Source organism: Hyla sarda, chromosome 7, assembly GCF_029499605.1.
Source record: "Hyla sarda isolate aHylSar1 chromosome 7, aHylSar1.hap1, whole genome shotgun sequence".
Taxonomy (NCBI): domain Eukaryota; kingdom Metazoa; phylum Chordata; class Amphibia; order Anura; family Hylidae; genus Hyla; species Hyla sarda.
The window spans coordinates 107,944,893-107,970,152 of NC_079195.1; the positions used below are offsets into that span (position 1 = coordinate 107,944,893).

The 25,260-nt window shown below is 45.3% G+C and overlaps 1 protein-coding gene across 3 annotated transcripts in view; it reads left to right on the forward strand.

The window, feature by feature from the left end:
* The first annotated feature begins 203 nt into the window (after positions 1 to 203).
* TLL2 (tolloid like 2) overlaps positions 204 to 25,260 on the forward strand; it is a 274,253-nt gene continuing 249,196 nt past the window's right edge. For all 3 annotated transcript variants that reach the window (XM_056530355.1, XM_056530356.1, XM_056530361.1), the window contains exon 1: positions 204 to 512. In XM_056530355.1, coding sequence (XP_056386330.1) covers positions 344 to 512 — 169 coding nt within the window. In that variant the 5' untranslated portion in view covers positions 204 to 343. The remainder of the gene's footprint in view (positions 513 to 25,260) is intronic.

Consider the following 25,260-nt stretch of genomic DNA (forward strand, 5'->3'; position numbering starts at 1 on the left):
GGTACCGGTGTGAGCTCTCCATACTGCCACAGCTGGCACCGCCCGCTTTATAATGAGCGGTGTGTGCAGGAAGCAGCTGATTGGACGAAGCGGCCAGTGAGGAACGCCCTGGCCGGGGACTACCTACAGAGCGCGGCGCCGAGGCCACGCCTCCCGGCCTCCCCGCCCCCTGCACCCCTTATACCCCGCCTGCAGCCCTGATACCCCCTCACAACTATCATCTCCAGCTCGGCGCTTTACCGCTGCTGCACCCCAACATAAGAGCCCACCTGCAGCCCCAGCCTTCCTCCCACTACAAAGACCAGCCCTGTGTCCTCCCTCCAAACTTGTACTGTCTCCAGCAATGACTGGCTGTGGCTCCCATGTGAGGAGGCTCTGCACACTGACATCTGTAGCCCTCACCTTACTTTGGGGCATCCGCCTGGCCATGGGGCAGGATTATCACTTTGGGCTTGACTACTTAATGGAAGATCACACAGAGGAAACTGACTACAAGGATCCGTGCAAGGCAGGTAGGTGCATGCAGTTGTGTGATCACAAGTCCATTCCTGTGCATTATTCCCACTATACATAGGAATGGATGATGTTCTTATTAAGTTGGCTGCAAACATAACTGTATATAGTGAATAGGAAGGCTTTATATCATGGTAGTAATGTGACCAATTCTATCCTGACTGGTGTGGAAGGGGAAGAACAACTTGTCCAAGTCACAGAAAGCTTCCCAAGAAATGACCTGTCTCCTCCACTTTCTTATGGATTAGTAGATTGCATCCGATTGTTTAGCGGCCATTAATAGTCGCTGTCGTATCTTGTTAATGATGGATTGGTAAATGGTGCTTTACGGATACGTCTTGTTCTATACAAAATTTGCCATTGAAATGCAAATGGATGACAGCAGTTTGCATCTTTATTAATCTTTGTCCTGGCAGCGCATTATTCAGCAGCTCTGTGATCTGCTATTAGTTGGGAATTCTTTCAACTCCATCAGATTTCGGGATAATGACATACTGACCAATCTGTTCCCTTTATGTAGCAGTCTGTGGGAGTGCGGATGAAATGCACTATCCTAGCGCTCAATAAATGTTTCTCAAATATTTATTTTTCATTCCTTGCTGTGTAAGAAGCATTTCTCTGTAAATTGGAATCATTGACCACTAGTATCTTTTAACAGTTGTTTTATTTAATTTTTCTCAGCTACATATATTTTAGGGAAAGCTAGGTTACATCTATTATGGTGGTCTTTACAGGTGTCACCACCCAGCTTTCATGAAGCCCTGAATGAGACTTGTCTCCTTTATAACTATGCAAATAAGCAGGCAACATACCTAGGATGTATTTCTTGTTCAATGGGCAAAAGCGAACTGTTCAACTTACTGGAATGGTCTTAATTTCTAAGAGTTTTTAATGTTTTTGTTATACAAAGATGAAGAACTTTCCACAGAGGTATCTGAGATTCTGCTGTGGTCTGGGCTCTCACACCGCTCACCTCTATACTCTTCTGTGTAAAGCTGTGTCTTCCAAAGAAACAAAACCTCTTCTGGCGACCGCCCCTAGTCAGTATGACATCATTATGGATGACACAGACGGAGATTGGTCACTACACAGAAGAACAGCTGGGGATCCAAACGGTGGTGACCGTAACAACTCCAAATCTGGACATTTTCTCTAAAATGAGGAATCAGAGGATCGCCATCCCGTAGTTGGCATTACATGGGGCCTATTCAAATGAACACACAACTAGGTAATACATGGTACTCCAGAGCAGGCGATGCTGTTTGCAGTGAATTTCTGCTCTGAAGTATAAAGGAGTCCCCTGCAGGAACCACCTATATCAAGCTAGCCTTATGTTGGATGTTGTCATGGGTTGTCCTTGGACAATTTTTATTTCTTTTAAACAATGTAATAAGTTGGCTATTATAGTTACACATATTTGCCTGAACCCATCCTTCATAAAGCCGTAGCTATATCAGTTTTCTATTTTCCAGAAGAGCTAATAGATGGCTGCTAGCAGAAATCTATTCATGCTGGTTTAAGGAGATGTCCGGTGCGGACTATTATTATTCTATTCTATCCTGTCCGGGCTGCAAAAAAAAGTGAAAATAAACTTTCACTTACCTTCCTACGTTCCCCCGGAGCTCCGCTACAGCTGATCGGTCGGCCGGGCTGTCTTCCTTCTTCCCTTAGCTCGGAATGTCACATGGTGCATCAGCCCATCACCGGCCGGTGATGGGTTGAAGCGCCGTGTGACGTTCCAGGCTTAAGGAAGTAGGAAGACAGCCCGGCCGACTGATCAGCTGTAGCGGAGCTCCGGGGGAACATAGGAAGGTAAGTGAAAGTTTATTTTCACTTATTTTGCAGCCCGGACAGGATAGAATAAGAATAGTTCGCACCAGACATCTCCTTTAACACTATATATTTGAAAAAGTGCAAAGCTGTAAAAGCAAGGCTTGGAGTGGTGACTATTCCACTGACTTTACTACACTGTGTTACCAATTTTATACCTAGGCTATGAGGACTAGCTCTCCCACACTACTGAAATGGCCTGGAATCTGTCCCAGAATTATAGTCTGTAGCAGCTCAATAATATATTTCCATAGACATAAAGATTTTTTTTTTTTTTTACGAAGAAAGTAGTGTAACCAATCTATTTAAAAATATTCATACGTGCATGAACTAGTGCCATATATCTATCTATATCTCTTTCACATAAGTGAGTCCACCCCTAATGTTTTTGTGAATATTTTATTATAACTTTTTATGTGACAACACGGACAAAATGACACTGCTACAATGTATAGTAGGTACACAGCATGTATACAGTATTTAATGTTATCTCCCTTCAAAATAACTCGACACACAGCCGTTAATGTCTTAACCTTGGAAAAAAAAAGTGAGTACACCCCTATGTGGTGAATGTTCAAACTGGTCCTAAAGTGTCAATATTTTGTGTGGCCCCCATTATTTTCCAGCACTGCCTTAAGCCTCTTGGTCATAGTTTACCTGAGCTTCACTGGATAAACCATCAAAGAGCTGGTGAATGTAAGAGACCTTGCACTCCCCCACCTTTCGTTTGAGGATGCCCCACAGGTGTTTGGACACATGCTTTGCTAGTCCATCACCTTTACCCTCAGCTTCTTTAGCAAGGCAGTGCTCATCTTGAAGGTGTGTTTGGGGTCATTATCATGTTGGACTGTTCCCTTACATTACCCTGCGATCCATTCTCTGTAGGGAGGGGATCATGCTCTGCTTCAGTATGTCAGTACATGTTGACATTCATGGTTCCCCAATGAATTGTAGCTTTCTAGTGCCAGCAGCACTCGTGCAGCCCCAAACCATGACACTCCCACCACATGCAAGACACACACTGGTCTTTTTACTCCTCACCTGGTTACCCTCACCCATGCTTGACACAATCTGAACCAAATAAGTTTAACTTGGTCTAATCAGACTACCGGTTATGGTTCCAGTAATATATGTCCGTAGTCTGTTTGTCTTTAGTAAACTGTGGAGTTTCTTGTGCATCATCTATAGAGGATTCTGGGACGAAAGCCATGCAGATGAATTCGATGCAGTGTGCTGAGTATGGTCTGAGCACTGGCAGGCTGACCCCCATCCCTTCAACCTTTGCAGGAAAGCTGACAGCACGCCTGTATCCTAAAGACCACCTCTGGATATGATGCCGAGCTGGTACACTCAACTTCTTTGGTCGACCATGGCAATGCCTGTTTTCTGAGGAACCTGTCCTGTGAAACCGCTGTATGGTATTACCCATCATACTGCAGTTTAGCTTAAGGGTCTTGACAACCTTCTTATAGCCTAGGCTATCTCTATGTAGAGCAACAATTCATTTGTTCATGAGGTGCCGTGTTCTTTGCCTTGAGGTGCCATGTTGAACTACTAGTGATCAGTATTAGAGTGCTAGAGCAATAACACCACATTTAGGACACCTGCTCTCCTTTTACTCCTTAGACATTGTAACACTAAGGAGTCACATGACATTGGCAAGGCAAAAATGGCTACTTGGGCCCAATTTTAAACATTTTCACTTAGGGGTGTACTCCCTTTTGTGGCCAAGGTTTAGACATTAATGGCTATGTGAGTTATTTTAAGGGGATACAAGATTAAACATAGTTATACAGGCGTGTGTACTCACTACTTTACATTGTAGTAGAGTGTCATTTAAGTGTTCTATACGTGAAAAAATATTATAGAATATTTACAATAATTTGAGGGTGTACTCACTTATGTGTAATATTGTTTGTTTGTGTGTATGTAGATACACTGCTCAAAAAAATAAAGGAAGCACTTAAACAACACAATGTAACGCCAAGTCAATCACACTTCTGTGAAATCACACTGTCCACTCAGGAAGCAACACTGATTGACAATCCATTTCACATGCTGTTGTGCAAATGGAACCGACAACAGTTGGAAATTTATAGGCAATTAGCAAGACACCCCCAATAAAGCAGTGGTTCTGCAGGTGGTGACCACAGACCACTTCTAAGTTCCTATGCTTCTTTGCTGATGTTTTGGTCACTTTTGAATGCTGGCGGTGCTTTTACTCTAGTGGTAGCATGAGACTGAGTCTACAACCCACACAAGTGGCTCAGGTAGTGCAGCTCATCCAGGATGGCACACCAATGCGAGTTGTGGTAAGAAGGTTTGCTGTGTCTGTCAGCGTAGTGTCCAGAGCATGGAGGCGCTACCAGGAGACAGGCCAGTACATCAGGAGATGTGGAGGAGGCCAACAACCCAGCAGCAGAAGCACTGCCAGAGCCCTGCAAAAGAAACTCCAGTAGGCCACAAATGTGCATGTGTCCACCAAGATTGGCAAATTCACCACTGGCGCCCTGTGCTCTTCACAGATGAAAGCAGGTTCACACTGAGCACATGTGACAGACATTACAGAGTCTGGAGATGCTGTGGAGAACATCCTGCTGCCTTCAACATCCTCTAGCATGACGGGTTTGGTGGTGGGTCAATAATGGTGTGTGGTGGCATTTCTTTGGGGGTGGGGGGAGAGGGGGGAGGGGCACACAGCCATCCATGTGCTTGCCAGAGGTAGCCTGACTGCCATTAGGTACTGAGATGAGATCCTCAGACCCCTTGTGAGAACATATGCTGGTGCGGTTGGCCCTGGGTTCCTCCTAATGCAAGACAATGCTAGACCTCATGTCGACAAATGGACTTCAAAGGTGCGGTGGGTCTTCTGCGGCGCTGACTCGGAACAGGCACATTAGATGAGTATAAAAGGTTTATATGCCTGAAGCTGCCCATGTGCGGTGAAATGTAGGGATGCACCGATATATCGGCGGCCGATACATATCGGCCGAAAATAGCTATTTCGGCAAAATGCCGAAACAACTAAAAATCTGCCGATAATGACCACCTCCCCTGCCCGCCCACAGCACAAGTTACAAACACTGCCAGTGGCAGAGGCACTCGTGGGCGGTGCAGGGGGGGCCGGCCGCAACATCTGGGGGGGGGGGGGGGATTGTGCTCTCCGGGATAGGATTAGGAATACTTCTTTTTATGTGCCCGGGCCGGCTCCCGTGTGTGGCTGCAGGCGGGGGCCGGCCAGCGCATATAAAACCTAATACTGTATACTAAAAACCAGGGGGCCTCCAGCTGTTGTGAAACTACAACTCCCAGCATGCCTGGACAGACTTTGCCGGTCCGGGCATGCTGGGAGTTGTAGTTTCACAACAGCTGGAGGCCCCCTGGTTTTTAGTATACAGTATTAGGTTTTATATGCTCTGGTCGGCCCCCGCCTGCAGCCACACACGGGAGCCGGCCGGGCACATAAAAATAAGTATTCCTAATCCTATCCCGGACATCCCTGTGTCCCGAAAAATCTTTTCGGGACATAAGGATGTCCGGCGGTCACTCACCATTCCCTGGCGTCCTCCTGCGATCCTCCCGCGATCCTCCTTCGGTCCCTCGCTTCTCCGCCTCTATGGTCGTACGCACGGGACGTCACTGACGTCCCGTGCGTACAACCATAGAGACGCAGGAGGACCGCAGGATCGTCGCAGGAGAACGCACGCCGGCCGGGGCCTGGTAAGTGACCGCGTCATCTTCTTCAGTGTTCCGGTCACCGCTCCTCCGGTCCCGGCACCTACTGCTATGGTCCATAGGCCATAGCAGTAGATGTGACCCCGGGCCGGAGGAGCGGTGACCGGATCACTGTGGGGGCAGCAGTACAGACATACAGCCTCCAGCCATACACTGTATATGGCTGGAAGCTGTATGTCTGTGGGGTGGGGGAACTGCTGACCTAATGTGGGGGGGAGCTGCCTACAAGTGTGTGTGTGTGTGTGTGTGTGTGTGTGGGGGGGGGGGGGGGGGGGGGGGGGGAGGGGAGGGAGCTGCCTAATATTGTGGGGGGGGGGGGGGGGAGCTGCCTGATATTGTGGGGGGGATCTGCCTGATATTGTGGGGGGGAGCTGCCTACAAATGTGGGGGGAGCTGCCTGATATTGTGGGGGGGAGCTGCCTGATATTGTGGGGGGGGGGGGGGGGCGGAGCTGCCTACAAATGTGGGGGGAGCTGCCTAATATTGTTGGGGGGAGCTGCCTAATATTGTTGGGGGGAGCTGCCTAATATTGTTGGGGGGAGCTGCCTAATATTGTGTGGGAACTGCCTACTATTGTTGGGGGGAGCTGCCTACTATTGTGGGGGAAATGCTGACCTAATGTGAGGAACCTGCCTACTATTGTTGGGGGGAGCTGTCTAATATTGTGTGGGAGCTGCCTACTATTGTGGGGAACCTGCCTACTGTTGTGGGGGAAATGCTGACCTAATTTGGGAACCTGCCTACTGTTGTGGGGGAGCTGCCTACTGTTGTGGGGGAGCTGCCTACTATTGTGGGGGAACTCCCGACCGAATGTGGGGGAGCTGGCAATCTAATGTGGGGGAATCTAATCTAATCTAATGAGCGGAGCGCTTCATTTTACCAGAAGACGGGGAGAAGTCATTTTCGGTATCTGTATCGGTTTCGGCCGGACATTTTTTTTTATTTCGGTTTCGTTTCGGTTCTGAAATTTCCATTTCGGTGCACCTCTAGTGAAATGCGTTGCATTTTAATAAACCTTTTATACTCGCCTGATGTGCCTGTTCCGAGTCAGCGCCGCAAAAGACCCACCGCACCTTTTGGAGTCCATTCGTCGCTATCTACTTGGTTGGGAGGCTGCAGACCGGGCTCTAACAATCCTTACACGCTGTCCATTGGTGTGTGTGTGTGTGCTCACACAACCACCTGGGGTAAGAGGCCTTAAAAAGAATCCTTCTACCAATACCTACCCAGTCGGTTTTGCGCTATGGATTGCTCTTTTATATTTCTAGACCTCATGTGGCTGGAGTGTGTCACCAGTACTGTAAGAGTAAGGCATTTATGCTATGGACTGGCCCAACCGTACCCCAGACATGAATCCGACTGAGCACATCTGGGATTTCATGTCTCTCTCCATTCACCAATGCCATGTTGCACCACAGAATGTTCAGGAGTTGGCGGATGCTTTAGTCCAGGTCTGGGAGGACATCCCTCAGGAGACCACCCGCCACCTCATCGAGAGCATGCCCAGGCATTGTAGGGAGGTCATACAGGCACGTGGAGGCCCCACACACAAAACTGAGCCTCATTTTGACTTGTTTTAAGGACATTACATAAAGTTGGATCAGCCTGTAGTGTGGTTTTCCACTTTGATTTTGAGTGTGGCTCCATTTTCAGACCTCCATGGGTTGATAAATTTGATAATTTTTGTTTGATTTTGTTGTCAGCACATTCATCTATGTAAAGATGAAAGTATTTCATACGATTAGTTCATTCATTCAGATCTAGATCTAGGATGTGTTATCTTAGTGTTCCCTTTTATTTTATTTTTTGAGCAGTGTATATATAGGTCCTTCTCAAAAAATTTGCATATTGTGCTAAAGTTCATTATTTTCCATAATGTAATGATAAAAATTAAACTTTCATATTTTTTAGATTCATTGCACACCAACTGAAATATTTCAGGTCTTTTATTGTTTTAATACTGATGATTTTGGCATGAAAACCAAAATTCCTATACAAAAAAAATTTAGCATATTTCATCCGACCAATAAAAGAAAAGTGTCTTTAATACAAAAAAAGTAAACCTTCAAATAATTATGTTCAGTTATGCACTCAATACTTGGTTGGGAATCCTTTTGCAGAAATGACTGCTTCAATGCGGCGTGGCATGTAGGCAATCAGCCTGTGGCACTGCTGAGGTGTTCTGGAGGCCCAGGATGCTTTGATAGCGGCCTTAAGCTCATCCAGAGTGTTGGGTCTTGCGTCTCTCAACTTTCTCTTCACAATATCCCACAGATTCTCTATGGGGCTCAGGTCAGGAGAGTTGGCAGGCCAATTGAGCACAGTAATACCATGGTCAGTAAACCATTTACCAGTGGTTTTGGCACTGTGAGCAGGTGCCAGGTCGTGCTGAAAAATGAAATCTTCATCTCCATAAAGCTTTTCAGCAGATGGAAGCATGAAGTGCTCCAAAATCTCCTGAGAGCTAGCTGCATTGACCCTACCCTTGATAAAACACAGTGGACCAACACCAGCAGCTGTGGGACTGTGGGTACTTGACACTGGACTTCAGGCATTTCCTTCTCCCCAGTCTTCCTCCAGACTCTGGCACCTTGATTTCCGAATGACATGCAAAATTTGCTTTCATCCGAAAAAGTACTTTGGACCACTGAGCAACAGTCCAGTGCTGCTTCTCTGTAGCCCAGGTCAGGAGCTTCTGCCGCTGTTTCTGGTTTAAAAGTGGCTTGACTGGGGAATGCGGCACCTGTAGCCCATTTCCTGCATACGCCTGTGCACGGTGGCTCTGGATGTTTCTACTCCAGACTCAGTCCACTGCTTCCACAGGTCCCCCAAGGTCTGGAATCGGTCCTTCTCCACAATCTTCCTCAGGGTCTGGTCACCTCTTCTCGTTGTGGAGCGTTTTCTGCCACATTTTTTCCTTTCCACAGACTTCCCACTGAGGTGCCTTGATACAGCACTCTGGGAACAGCCTATTTGTTCAGAAATTTCTTTCTGTGTCAATGATGGCCTTCTGGACAGCAGTCAGGTCGGCAGTCTTACCCATGATTGCGGTTTTGAGTAATGAACCAGGCTGGGAGTTTTTAAAAGCCTCAGGAATCTTTTGCAGGTGTTTAGAGTTAATTAGTTGATTCCGATGATTAGGTTAATAGCTCATTTAGAGAACCTTTTCATGATATGCTAATTTTTTGAGATGGGAATTTGGGGTTTTCATGAGCTGTATGCCAAAATCATCAGTATTAAAACAATAAAAGACCTGAAATATTTCAGTTGGTGTGCAATGAATCTAAAATATATGAAAGTTTAATGTTTATCATTACATTATGAAAAATAATGAACTTTAGCACAATATGCTATTTTTTTTTTTAGAAGGACCTGTATACACTCTCTGGCTTTGCTTGCTGTGCATGTGAGCCACAAAGTCCCTTTTGTGTATATAATAGATGGTAAGCATAGTTCAACCGCTAGTTGGGGTAAACTGCTGACAAATAGTTGTAATCTGTGAATAATTAACCACTTTGCCATTACTAAAGGTATCTGCTATGCAGTCCTCAAACATAGTTCATAAGCAAATGTTACCTGGGTAATAATGCTGTGTGCAATCACATAATCACAGATTCATTTTTTTTTTTTGTGTTTCTCTATATATAAATTATCGATCATCACAAAAATAATGTATCCTAGAGAACAGATATTTATTTTCTTATATAATTTTTCTTTTTTTCAACTTTGGGGACCTAGACTGAGATGAATCAGTGACTATCCCTACCTTAATGTAGCAGTAAAAGTTTTTTATGTTTTATCATATTGGGCCTCATTGATATTTTGTTAGTTTGTTTGACTTGAGACAATTGCAAGAATTTTATGACCATTTTGAAATTCTTGGAATTGTTGTGCTTTTACTCTCAATTGGAAACATTTTGTGGTGATGTGAACTAAAGGGGTACTGCACTGGAAATTTTTTTTTTCTCTTTAACCTCTTAAAGGGGTACTCCGCCCCTAGACATCTTATCCCCTATCCAAAGGATAGGGGATAAGATGTCAGATCGCCGGGGTCCTGCTGCTGGGGACCCAGGGGATCGCTGCTGCAGCACCCCGCTATCATTACTGCGCAGAGCGAGATCGCTCTGCACGTAATGACGGGCAATACAGGGGCCGGAGCATCGTTACGTCACGGCTCCGTCCCTCGTGACGTCACGGCCTGCCCCCGTCAATACAAGTCTATGGGAAGGGGGCGTGGCGGTTGTCACGCCCCCTGCCATAGACTTGCATTAAGGGGACGTTCCGTGATGTCATGAGGGGCGGGGCCATGACGTCACGCTGCTCCGGCCCCTGTATTGCCTGTCATTACGCACAGAGTGAACTCGCTCTGTGCAGTAATGATGGCGGGGTGCCGCAACGGCGATCCCAGGGTATCCAGCAGCGGGACCGCGGCGATCTGACATCTTATCCCCTATGCTTTGGATAGAGGATAAGATGCCAGGGGCGGAGTACCCCTTTAAGGACCAAGGACTTATGAGTACGTCCTTGGTCCCGCTCCTGTGATATAACGTGGGGTCCCACGGTGACCCCGCATCATATCACGGCGGGCCCGGCATCATAGTGAAGTCGGGACCCGCCACTAATAGCGCGCGGCACTGATCGCAGTGCCGCGCGCTATTAACCCTTTAGCAGCACGCTCAAAGCTGAGCCACGCGGCTAAAAGTGAAAGTAAAAAGTGTCGGTTAGCTTAGGGAGCTGTTCGGGATCACCGCGGCATCCCGAACAGCTGTACTACAGGAGGAAGGTCTCTTACCTTCCTTCCTGCAGTCCGATCGCCGATTGAATGCTTCAAGCCTGAGATCCAGGCTTGAGCAATCAATCGCCGAAAACACTGATCATTGCATCCCTATGGAGATGCATTGAACACTGTTAAAGATCAGTAAATGCAATGTTATACCTCCCTATGGGGGCTATAATATTGCAAAAGAAAAGTGTAAAAAAAAAAAAAAAAAAAAAAAAAAAAAATCATTAACCCTTTATAAATAAACATATGTGGTATCACCACATGTGGAAATGTCCGAATTAAAAATATACCGCTAATTAAACCGCACGATCAATGGCGTAAGCACAAAAAAATTCCAAAGTCCAAAATAGTGTATTTTTGGTCACTTTTTATGTCATGAAAAGATGAATAAAAAGCGATCAAAAAGTCAGATCATTGCAAAAATGATACCGACAAAAACTTCAGATCACGGCACAAAAAGTAAACCATCACAGCACCCTAAACACGGAAAAATAAAAAAGTTATAGGGGTCAGAAGATGACAATTTTAAACGTATACATTTTCCTGCATATAGTTTGATTTTTATCTGAAGTAATACAAAATCAAACCTATACAAGTAGGGTATCATTTTAACCGTATGGACCTAGAGAATAAAGATAAGGTGTCATTTATACCAAAAAATGTACTGCGTAGAAACGGAAGCCCCCCAAATTAAAGTGGCTGTATTTTTTTCAATTTTGTTGCAAAATGATTTTTTTTTTTCCCCGTTTCGCCGTAGATTTTTGGGTAAAATGACTGATATCATTACAAATGTAGAATTGGTGGCGCAAAAAAATAAGCCATAATACAGATTTTTAGGTGCAAAATTTAGAGTTATGATTTTTTTAAAGGTAAGGAGGAAAAAAACGAAAGAGCAAAAACCGAAAAGCGCCCGGTCCTTAAGGGGTTAAATCAACTGGTGCCAGAAAGTTAAACAGATTTGTAAATTACTTGTATTAAAAACTGTTAATCCTTCCAGTAATTATCAGCTGATGTTATGATCCACAGGAAGTTCTTTTCTGACCACAGAGCTCTCTGCTGACACCACTTTCCATTTTGGGAACTGTGCAGAGCAGGATAGGTTTTCTATGGGGATTTGCTCCTGCTCTGGACAGAGATGTCATCAGAGAGAACTGTGGTCAGGCAGAAAGGAAATTCAAAACGAAAAGAACTTCTTGTGGATCATACAACAGCTGCTAAATACTGGAGGGATTACGATTTTTTTAATAGAAGTAATTTACAAATCTCAGTAAAACCAGAAAGAAACACTATCCGGCACTGCTGTGCAAGGAGTGAACAAAAACCGCGACTGGGTGCAGTGTAAATATAGTCCTAGGGGTGGTGCTCAATCTCACAGAAAATGGCAGAAATCTTCCAATAATGCAAGGTAGAGAAAAAGATGGCACTCACCCACTAAAAAGGACTTGTAAAGGTGACTTTAATCCGGACTAGTCATCCAAAAGTGCATGTGCATAGCAGTTTACAGCATACAGGCAGGTAAAGGCAGGCGAAGACGCCGGGAGATCCAGCGTGCAGGATCTCCCGGCGTCTTCGCCTGCCTTTACCTGCCTGTATGCTGTAAACTGCTATGCACATGCACTTTTGGATGACTAAAGTCACCTTTACAAGTCCTTTTTAGTGGGTGAGTGCCATCTTTTTCTCTACCTTGCATAATTTACAAATCTATTTAACTTTCTGGCACCAGTTCATTTAAAAAAAACATTTTTTTTCCAGTGACGTATTCCTTTAAGTCCCTTGGCCGTAGCATTCGGCAGAAGAGGCTTGGGCCTGTCCCGCTCGCTTGGCTTTGAAGTCTACACCAGCTCCAAGCTTGTAGCCTCAGTTTCCTGTTCATAACGGACAGGGGTGGCACCCGGCGTGTAGCTGCTTTTAAGGTTGGAAGTGTTGTGCATTAAGAGATGATACTCTGAATATCTTTTGTTGTAACAATTTGTTATTTCAGTGACTGTAGCCTTTCTGTCATCTCAAAGCAGTCTGCCCATTCTACTCTAGAAATCTTTCAGATCATTCTCTGTAAACCCTAGAAGTGCTTGAAAATCCACATAGAACAGCAGTTTCTGAAATACTCAGACAGGCTTCTCGATGTCAACGACCATAACATGTTCAAAGTCATTTAAATCCCCTTTTTCCCCAATCTGATGCTCTGATTTAATTGACCATGTCTACATGCCTAAATGCATTGAGTTGCTGCTATGTGATTAGTTTATTAGCTATTTGAGGTAACAAGAAATTGAACAGGTGTGTAACTAATAAAGTGGTCAGTGAGTGTATAATGTATAGCTTGTGCCGGTTAACTTCCAACAGATATATAGTGGTCAACGAGATTTTCTACATTTTGGCCTTCATTGAAGCCTCTGGCAAAGTACTTATTGTAGAGATAATGTTGCTTTAAATGGGTACTCCAGCGCTAAGACATCTTATCCCCTATTCAAAGGATAGGGGATAAGATGCCTGATCGCGGGGGTCACGCGTGATCTTGCACGCATCACCCCATTAAAATCTGTCCCCGGAGCACATTCGCTCCGGGTCGGATTGCTGGCGATCACGGGTAGCCGTGACTTCACAATGCTCCAGCCCCATGATCGCCAGTAATCAGACCCGGAGCGAACGTGCTCCGGGGACTGATTCTAAAGGGGTGCTGCGTGCAAGATCACGGGGGTCCCCAGCGGCGGGACCCCCGCAATCAGGCATCTTATACCCTATCCTTTGGATAAGGGGTAAGATGTCTTAGCGCCGGAGTACCCCTTTAGCACCTTCCAGTAGAAAGATCTGAGATGATGATGATGATGATGATGATGATGATGAAGAATTTTTAGAGGAAATCCCTTTTTGTTTAGAGTTATTTATTGCTAATGTTCAGTGGCCCCTTTTATAATTCCTTATTTGCAACGCTGGTGGATCACAGTGACTTGATGAAATTTAATTGATTATAGGTGATCTGCTAATACTGTAACACTTTATCTAATGCAAAATACATGCCCTGGAACAGAATCAATGCATGTGCATAGTGTTGTTTAAGAGTGACTCTTTATGGATGATAAATGTGACTTTAAGTAGTGCAACTGTTGCTTATAAAGAGAGTCAGTCATAACTTAGGTTGAAATTATTAAAACTCCTAGTTTCAACTACAAACTCTAGTTTTAGCAAGTTTTTTAGGACATCTGCTGTGTACATAACACAGGTGTTTCTTCCCAAATAATGTTTACAGACTGCTCATTTCATTTAAAATTCAGTATATCAAGTCCAGTGAGTCAGAAGTGTACATACACCAAGCTGACTGTGCCTTCAAATATTCCAAAAAATGTAATTGCTTTAGAAGCTCATGTGAGTTAAATGGGCACTCTCATTAAAACTAATTTTTACTATTGCACTCCTTTATGGTAAACAAAACATCTTTCGAATGTACTTTGTTTAAAAAAATAAAGTTTTCTATGTTTTATTTGTGCTTAAAAAAAAGCTGCCTCTAGGTGTCTCCCTACTTGACCAGAGCACATTTCCCCCATCTCTTGCACAGACTTTGGACTTCTGCTGGCCTGGCAGAAGTCCAAAATCAGGAAATGCAGTCTGGAGTGCTGAGGGTGTGTGTGCAGCCTTAGCCAATCATAGCTCATCTCAAACACTGAACTGCTCTGGGCTGTGTTTAGCAGAGTGAGGGAGGAAGTTCTCCCCTGTATGGCTTCAGATGTCACACCTACTGGGGAACGCCCCTTCCCAGTCTGTTAACCTGACTGAGACTGAGCAGAAAATTCAGTGCAATATCAAGGTAGAAAATGAAAAAAAATTATAAAAAAAATAAAGGCAGGGTGTGGCTTATCATGATTGGGGCAGTGAACTGGGAGCATTATAAAATTTAACAAGATCATGATAGGAACTCTTAAAAGGGAGGTACACCCGTGTCAGTATTCTAAGGTCTACTTGCCTCTTTGCTTTTCATAATGGGAAAATCAAAGTACATCAGAAAAAATTGTGTACTAAGGTGTTCTGAGGATAATATGCAGGTTTAAACACCACGAAACCACACAGCCATCATATCATTCAGGAAGGAGATGGGCTCTGTTTCTTAGAGGTAAATGTACTTTAGTGCAAAAAAGACCAATCATTGAACACCAACATAACCCTCTGTGAGATGGTGCTGGAGGACAGATACAAACCTTTAGATATTAACCCCTTAAGGACACAGCCCTTTTTCACCTTAAGAACTGAGCCCTTTTTCTCAATTCTGTCCACCGTCGCTTTACGAATTAATAACACAAAAATGCTTTTACCAAATATTCTGAGTTTTTTTCGTGACATATTCTACTTTATTTTGGGGGTAAATTTTCGGCGTATCCTTTTTTTGGTGAAAAATCCCAAAATTTCATGAAAATTTCGAAAATTTCGAAAATTTTGCATTTTTTTAACTTTGAAACTCTGTACTTGTAAGGAAAATGGATATTTCCAATACATTTTTATTTTTATTCACGAATACAATATGTCCACTTTATGTTGGCATCATAAAATGGACATATTTTTGCTTTTTGAGAAAATTAGAGGGCTTCAAAATAGAGCAGCAATTTTCAAAAATGTAATGAAAATTGCAAAATCTGAAGGGACAGATGTTACAGTACTACAACTCCCAGCATGCCTGGGCAGTCTAGGCATGCTGAGAGATGTAGTTTGGCAACATCTGGAGGGCTACTGTTTGGGCACCACTGTAACAGTGGTCTCCAAACTGTGACCCTCCAGATGTTGCAAAACTACAACTCCCAGCATGCCCAGGAATAGCAGAAAATCGCATGTCTGAATTGACATGCGATTTTCTGCGATCGCCGACATGGGGGGGGGGGGGGGGGGGGGGGGTCAGGGGGTTATGGGTGTCATTGTTCTCAGGACCCCCCTGGGCGATGTGCCGGGATGCCTGGGACCGGAATTCCCACGGGCGTATGGATACGCCCCACGTCCTTAAGGACTCTGGATGCAGGGCGTATGTATGCGCCCGGTGTCCGGAAAAGGTTAAAGGGGGTATTCCGGCCAAATACATCTTATCCCCTATCCAAAGGCGATAGACGTCTGATCGCAGGGAGCCCGCTGCTGGGACCCCCGCCATCTCCCTGCAGCAAATGCATTGTATGCGGAGCTGCGTCTCTAGTTTCGGAAACTTCCGGGACTGGAGACGTGATGTAATTACATGCCCCCTCCATTCATGCCTATGGGAGGGGGGGTGATCGCGCGGGTGCTGCACGGAGATCAAGGGGGGTGGTTCCCAGCAGGCCCCAACCCCCCCCCCCGCCCCGCGATCAGACATCTTAATATGTCGGGACCCCCATGATCTTCCACGTGGCACCCTGTTAGAATCAGTCCCCGGAGCGTGTTCGCTCCGGGTCTGATTACTGGCGATCACAGCTGTCACGTCCCTCCAATAGACTTGCATTGAGGGGGCGGAGCATGATGTCACACGGGGGCGGAGCCGTGACGTCACTATGCTCCGTCCTCGTGGTCGAGATGGAAGCCGCTAAAGTTGGGTGCTGCATGGTAGATCCCGGGGGTTCCCAGCAGTGGGACCCCCTGCGATTTGACATCTTATCCCCCCCCCCAACACACCACTTTTAACGCCTTAACGACGCAGGACGTATATTTACGTCCTGCGCCGGCTCCCACGAAATGAAGCGGGGTCGCGCTGCGACCCTGCATCACATCGCGTCGGTCCCGGCGCTCATCAACAGCCTGGACCCGCGGCTAATACCACACATCGCCGATCGCGGCAATGTGTGGTATTAACCCTTTAGAAGCGGCGGTCAAAGTTGACCGCCGCTTCTAAAGCGAAAGTGTGAGGTGAAATCACGGGGTCCCGAACAGCTTACAGGACATCGGGAGGGCCCTTACCTGCCTCCTCGGTGTCTGATCGACGAATGACTGCTCCGTGCCTGAGATCCAGGCAGGAGCAGTCAAGCGCCGATAACACTGATCACAGGCGTGTTAATACACGCCAGTGATCAGCATAGGAGATCAGTGTGTGCAGTGTTAGGCTGGGTTCACACTACGTTTTCTCCCATACGGGAGCGCATACGGCAGGGGGGAGCTAAAAGCTCGCGCTCCCGTATGTCACCGTATGCGCTCCCGTATGTCATTCATTTCAATGAGCCGACCGGACCGAACGTTTCACTCCGGTCGGCTCATTGAAATGAATGACATACGGGAGCGCATACGGTGACATACGGGAGCGCGAGCTTTTAGCTCCCCCCTGCCGTATGCGCTCCCGTATGGGAGAAAACGTAGTGTGAACCCAGCCTTATAGGTCCCTATGGGACCTATAACACTGCAAAAAAAAAAAAAAAAAAGTAAAAAAAAAGTGTTAATAAAGGTCATTTAACCCCTTCCCTAATAAAAGTTTGAATCACCCCCCCCCTTTTCCCATAAAAAAAAAATAAGTGTAAATAAAAAAAATATGTTGAATCGCCGCGTGCGTAAATGTCCGAACTATAAAAATATATAATTAATTAAACCGCATGGTCAATGGCGTATGCGCAAAAAAATTCCAAAGTCCAAAAAAGCGTATTTTGAGCGTAGTTCGATCAAAACAAGTATCGTACCGTTAAAAACTTCAGATCACGGCGCAAAAAATGAGCCCTCATACCGCTCTGTACGTGGAAAAATAAAGTTATAGGGGTCAGAAGATGACGACATTTTTAAACGTATAAATTTTCCTGCATGTAGTTATGATTTTTTTCCAGAAGTGCGACAAAATCAAACCTATATAAGTAGGGTGTCATTTTAACCGTATGGACCTACAGAATAATAAGGTGTCATTTTTAGCGAAATATGCACTGCGTAGAAACGAAAGCCCCCAAAAGTTACAAAATGGCGCTTTTTTTCTTCGATTTTGTCGCACAATGATTTTTTTTTTTTCCGTTTCACCGTGAATTTTTGGGAACATTACTAATGTCACTGGAAAGTAGAATTGGCGACGCAAAAAATAAGCCATAATATGGATTTTTAGGTGGAAAACTGAGAGGGTTATGATTTTTAAAAAGTAAGAAGGAAAAAACGAAAGTGCAAAAAACGGAAAAACCCTGAGTCCTTAAGGGGTTAAATGATGGACTATTTGTGTTTGCCCATTACATAAAATGGCAGCATGTAGAAAAGTCCAAGGGAGTGAACACTTATGGTACTTTATTATTTGTTTTCCTAAATGAAAATTACCTCTTTGCCAGAGTGCAGTTTTATATTGTGCTGGGGAATGGGTGAGGCTGGGTTCACACTACGTTTTGTACTTACGGTTCCCGTATACGGCTGGGAGGAGGGTGGGCGGGGCGTTTTCGGCCGTGTGCGGTTTCCCGACCGTAGGTAAAAAACGCAGTCGACCACGTTTTTGCCTGCGGTCGGGAAACCGCATACGGCTGAAAACGCAGCCGACCGGAGGCTGCGGTTCACTCTGGTCGGCTAATAGACATGCAATAAATACGGTTCCCCTATACGGCTGAGTGCGGGTGCCGCGATTAAGCCCCACCCCCCTCCTCCCAGCCGTATACGGGAACCGTAAGTACAAAAGTAGTGTGAACCCAGCCTGACTCTGATTTTAAGTACCGTATATACTCGAGTATAAGCCGACCCGAGTATAAGCCGAGACCCCTAATTTCAACCCAAAATCCCAGGAAAAGTTATTGACTCGAGTATAAGCCTAGGGTGGGAAATACCTCATCCCCCCCTGTCATCATCCAGACCCGTCATTAACATCCTCATCATCCCCTTGTCATCATCCCACACATCCCCCCTTCATCATCCCCTTGTCATCATCCCACACATCCCCTTATCATCCCACACATCCCCCCTTCATCATCCCCTTGTCATCATCCCACACATCCCCTTATCATCCCACACATCCCCCCTTCATCATCCCCTTGTCATCATCCCACACATCCCCTTATCCCACACATCCCCCCTTCATCATCCCCTTGTCATCATCCCACACATCCCCTTATCATCCCACACATCCCCCCTTCATCATCCCCTTGTAATCATCCCACACCCCCCCCCCTTCATCATCCCCACCCCCCTTCATCATCCCCACCCCCCCCCCCCCCCCTTCATCATCCTCTTCTCATCATTCGCCCTCAGTGGTCTTCAACCTGCGGACCTCCAGAGGTTTCAAAACTACAACTCCCAGCAAGCCCGGGCAGCCATCGGCTGTCCGGGCTTGCTGGGAGTTGTAGTTTTGAAACCTCCGGAGGTCCGCAGGTTGAAGACCACTGCGGCCTTCAACATCATCCAGCCCCCTCTCACCCCCTTTAGTTCTGACTACTCACCTCCGCTCGGCGCTGGTCCGGTCCTGCAGGGCTGTCCGGTAAGGAGGTGGTCCGGTGAGGAGGTGGTCCGGGCTGCTATCTTCACCGGGGGCGCCTCTTCTCCGCGCTTCCGGCCCGGAATAGAGCCGTTGCCTTGACAACGACGTATCTGCGTCGTTGTCAAGGCAACGTGACTATTCTGAGGCCGGGCCCGAAGCGCTTAGAAGAGGCCTCCCCGGTGAAGATAGCAGCCCGGACCACCTCCTCACCGGACCACCTCCTTACCGGACAGCCCTGCAGGACCGGACCAGCGCCGAGCGGAGGTGAGTAGTCAGAACTAAAGGGGGTGAGAGGGGGCTGGATGATGTTGAAGGCCGCAGTGGTCTTCAACCTGCGGACCTCCGGAGGTTTCAAAACTACAACTCCCAGCAAGCCCGGACAGCCGATGGCTGCCCGGGCTTGCTGGGAGTTGTAGTTTTGAAACCTCTGGAGGTCCGCAGGTTGAAGACCACTGCGGGTGGGGGAGTTCACTCGAGTATAAGCCGAGGGGGGTGTTTTCAGCACGAAAAATCGTGCTGAAAAACTCGGCTTATACTCGAGTATATACGGTAAGTTTATTTAATTAATTTATTTTTTTAAAGGCACTTTGGAGCAGGAAGGGAGCAATATTGTATCTTTTGACCTTGTACTGTCACTAATGATATTTTATCACCTGTCCAGCTGTGAAAGGACTTCAGAAGCGCAGGATGTTCTGTTCTAATTACAGACTGCATCTCCAATGCTTGTTACCTTGTTACCTTTATGACCACAATGCAGGAATGATCAATTCACTATGATGTCATATGCTTAGTTGAAAGGAACCTCAAAGACTTTGCATTGATAATTATGGAAGTTGTTAAAATCTTACCCCTTAATGCTGCTTTTATTGCCTTTTTAGTTTTCCTCTTGCTAGCTATACTTGCTACAAAAGAATCCAAAGTTGTAGAAAAAGCAGACCAGAAATAATGCAGGTGGGCGCAAACCAGCGGAGGCCTGGGTCCACAGGGCCAACTAGATAGCCAAAAATAATGAACCGCTGCAGCACTCTTAATTGTTTTAACTATAAACTGTTGTCACCTTTTAATTGTAATCCTACCGTTTAATAATTATCATGAAAAGCCTGTCATTTCAAAAAACATTTTTTTTTTTTTTTATATATAGGTACTCTAAAAGATGCCTGAAATAAAAAATTTGGGGGTTTTCATTTTTTTAAATTCCCTCCAAAATACTTTTATTTTTTTAATCTATTAAACCCTTTTTTTTCCAGGACGCATTGTACTTTGTAATGACGACCTTCATGTTCACAAACTGTTGCAAAACAGAAAAAAAAACTGTGAAATGTCTTTAACCCCTTCCCGACCTATGACATACCTGTACGTCATGGGTGGCAAGGTGTTCCCGACCCATGACATACAGGTACGTCATGGACATTACTGCCGCTACTCGCGGCATCCCGCAGCGCCCGGAAAGATGGTGGCTATCACTGATATCCAGCCATCTTACCGTGCGACCACGGGGGGTTTCGTCCCCCACCCCCCCCAGCGATCGCTGCTATCAGCTAGTCAAATCTGACTAGCTGATAGCAGCGTTTCGCTATGAGAATACTTAGCAGCGCGGTGTGTGAGTCCGGATCACGGGGATCGGGACACACACCGCTCTGCTAAGTGTCCCTGACCCGTCCCCCGGCGTCACTTACCCGGCCATGCGGTGTCCCGAGCGGTCCCGGCGTCCTCCATGCGGTCCCGGCGGCGCTGCGTCCCGGCGGTGAGTTTCCGGCAGCAGTGCGGCATCTTCATTGGCAGCAGTGAGATCGCCGTAAAGCGATCTCACTGCTGCCTCTGAGAGTTTCAAAACTGCAACTCCCAGCATGCCCAGACAGCCTTTGGCTTTCTGGGCATGCTGGGAGTTGTAGTTTTGCAACATCTGGAGGTCCACAGTTTGGAGACCACTGTATAATGGTCTCCAATCTGTGCTCTTCCAGATGTTGCAAAACTACAAATCTCAGCATGCTCAGTCTGTCCAGGCATGCTGGGAGTTGTAGTTCTCTAACATCTGGAAGAGCACAGATTGGAGACCATTATACAGTGGTCTCCAAACTGTGGACCTCCAGATGTTGCAAAACTACAACTCCCAGCATGCCCAGACTGCCCAAGCATGCTGGAAGTTGTAGTTCGGCAACATCTGATCCTTCAGATATTGCCGAACTACAACTTCCAGCATGCCTTGGCAGTCTGGGCATGCTGGGAGTTGTAGTTTTGCAACAACTGGAGGCACACTAGTTGGGAAACATTGTCTGTTTCCTACCTCAGTGCCTCCAGCTGTTGCAATTGTTGCAAAACTATAACTCCCAGCATGCACTGACAGACCATGCATGCTGGGAGTTGTAGTTTTGCAACAGCTGGAGGCACACTGGTTTGGAAACACTAAGTTTGGTTGCAAAACACTTGAAAGTTTATTACTTAACTTAGTGTTTCCAAACCAGTGTTCCTCCAGCTGTTGCAAAACTACAACTCCCAGCATGCACGGACAGCCAAAGGGCATGCTCGGAGTTTGCAACAGCTGGATGTTTGCCCCCTCCCCCCCAATGTGAATGTACAGGGTACACTCACATGGGCGGAGGTTTACAGTGAGTGCTGCAAGTTTGAGATGGCGCAAATTTTGCGCTGCAGCTCAAACTTCCAGCGGCAAACTTGCTGTGAACCTCTGCCCATGTGACTGTACCCTAAAAACACTACAATACACTGACACTAACCTAAAATAAAAAGTAAAAAACACTACATATACACATACCCCTACACAGCCCCCCTCCCCCCAAAAAATTAAAAACGTCTGGTACGCTACTGTTTCCAAAACGGAGCCTCCAGCTATTGCAAAATAATAACTCCCAGTATTGCCGGACAGCCATTGACTGTCCAGGCATGCTGGGAGTTTTGCAACAGCTGGAGGCACCCTGTTTGGGAATCACTGGCGTAGAATACCCCTATGTCCACCCCTATGCAAATCCCTAATTTAGTCCTCAAATGCGCATGGCGCTCTCTCACTTTGGAGCACTGTCGTATTTCAGGGCAACAGTTTTGGGACACATATGGGGTATCGCTGTACTCGGGAGAAATTGCCTTACAAATTTTGGGGGGCTTTTTCTTCTTTAACCCCTTATGAAAAGGTGAAGTTGGGGTCTACACCAGCATGTTAGTGTAAAAAAATAAATTTTTTACACTAACATGCTGGTGTTGCTCTATACTTTTCATTTTCACAAGAGGTAAAAGGGGAAAAAAGACCCTCTAAATTTGTAATGCAATTTCTCCTGAGTACGGAGATACCCCATATGTGGGCGCAAAGTGCTCTGGGGGGCGAACAACAAGGCCCAGAAGGGAGAGTGCACCATGTACATTTGAGGCGATTTGCACAGGGGTGGCTGATTGTTACAGCAGTTCTGACAAACGCAAAACAATAAACATCCATATGTGACCCCATTTTGGAAACTACACCCCTCACGGAATGTAATAAGGAACAGTGGTCTGTGAAAATGAAAAATAAAATTTTTGATTTGCACAGTCCACTGTTCAAATATCTGTCAAACGCCAGTGGGGTGTAAATGCTCACTGCACCCCTTATTAAATTCCATGAGGGGTATAGTTTCCAAAATGGGGTCACATGTGGGGGGGGTCCACTGTTCTGGCACCATAGGGGCTTCCTAAATGGGACATGCCCCCCAAAAACCCTTTCAGAAAAACTCACTCTCCAAAATCCCATTGTCGCTCCTTCCCTTCTGAGCCCTCTACTGCGCCCGCCGAACACTTTACATCCACATATGAGGTATTTCCTTACTCAAGAGAAATTGGGTTACCAATTTTAGGTGATTTCTCTCCTTTTACCCCTTGTAAAAATTCAAAAATTGGGTCTACAAGAAAATGCGAGTGTAAAAAATGAAGATTTAGAATTTTCTCATTCACTTTGCTGCTATTCCTGTGAAACACCTAAAGGGTTAAAACACTTACTGAATGTCATTTTGAATACTTTGGGGGGTGCAGTTTTTATAATGGGGTCATTTATGGGGTCTTTCTAATATGAAGATCCTTAAAATCCACTTCCATCCTGAACTGGGCCCTGAAAAATTACGATTTTGAAAATCTTGAGAAAAATTGGAAAATTGCTGCGGAACTTTGAAGCCCTCTGGTGTCTTCCAAAAGTAAAAACTTGTCATTTTTTTAATGCAAACACAAAGTAGACATATTGTATATGTGAATCAATATGTAATTTATTTGGAATATCCATTTTCCTTTCAAGCAGAGACTTTCAAAGTTAGAAAAATGCAAAATTTTCAAAATTTTCATGAAATTTTTTGATTTTTTACCAAGAAAGGATGCAAATATCAGTGAAATTTTACCGATAACATAAAGTAGAATATGTCACGAAAAAACAATCTCGGAATCAGAATGATAAGTAAAAGCATTCCAAAGTTATTAATGTTTAAAGTGACAGTGGTCAGATTTTCAAAAAATGCCCAGGTCATGAAGGTGAAAATGGGCTGGGTCATGAAGGGGTTAAAGATATATGGGTCCACTATCTGTAGTATTTATTGGTATCATTTGGCATTTGATTGAAATTTCTGAACACTTGCACCGAAGAACCTGAAATTTGAGCAGGAGCTACGCCTTAGGAGGGTATTGTCCACTCAGAAATAACCACCTTTTTTACTACAAAGGCAGTAGTAGAAACTAAGAAGACTTCTGTGGTCTGCTTTCTTGAGGTTTTTAATTATGTAAACCCATTAGTCGAATCTAAGTTCCCTATTCTACAGGTTTTGGAATGAAAATAATTTCCTACTATTGAGGCAACAATTATTTATATTTAGCAATATCCTATTACACCCTACTTCTCGCACATTGTAATTGGAGTATAATCAGGGATAGCCTCGGGGCCTTGCGTAGACTCCTGGCTTCCATGACAACTCAACGGCAACCTGCGATTATGTTGTGGAGGATTGCTGAGGTGGCCCCTCTGTCTAATAGCCTAGATGCTGCAGTAACTATTCACCACAGCTCATTGAATGTTAAATGGGTGGAATTGTAGTGGTCTCCGATGCAGCAGCTGATAGTGGGTGATGGCTGTAGTTAAAAGCTGGCAACCACATAAGAAACCTCCATTGGAGAAGCTTGTCTAAACTGCGACTATGGGGCAACCCAATGTAAATCTACTGTGACCACCTCAACTATTCATGTGAAACCTGAAGACGGTGGGGAGTCCCCTTTTTGTTACAAATGCTCTGACAGCTTTGTTTTAGGGATTTCCTTTCTGCCAATGCTTGTCAGCTTTGTATGTTTGTTCATCTTCTTGGAGAGAAATGTTTTTTTTCAAGCGGTTACTTAAGCTATTTTACAGTGATATCGGGCCTTCCATTTTTGGCTGGCAGGCAACAGTGGGCAGGAACCAACATTCCTTGCTAAGATCTGAATTCATAAGTTCTACTAGAGCATACAAGTATTAAAATCCATAACGACTCTCTCTCAACTGCCGTGTCCTGAAGACTTGTGCGAAGAACAGTATGTTCGAAATTCATTAGTTGTGATGGACCTACTATGGATTTTAATATTTGTATTCTCTAATAAAACCTATAGATTTGGACCCTAATCTTTTGAGCCAGACCCTTTTCTTTACCAGGATATACAAGTTGAGTGCTCCAAAGCAGAGATCTTCCATTTGCTGCAGGTGTGGTGGGTTAAAATTAGTGACTGTTAATTTTAACAATCCTTGTCTGTCTATTGTAGACCGATCAGTTGGAGAGCACTCCTTCTACAGCAAGTTAGGAGGAGGGTGCAAATTACCCATTTTCTGGGGCACCGTTCTGGTTGCAGTGCAAGAGAAATATTAACCATTAATTTGTTTGATTTTTGTTTTTGATTTTTATTTAGAACCTTTTTTTTATTTAGAACCTTTTAAGGGTTTCTGAAGTGCAAACCAGATTTTCTACAGCACAGACAGTGCTGACATGTGTTTAATGCGTCCTCTGTGTCGGCATCCCTCATCTGTGACCTCTTTATGCTTACCTTGCATTTCACA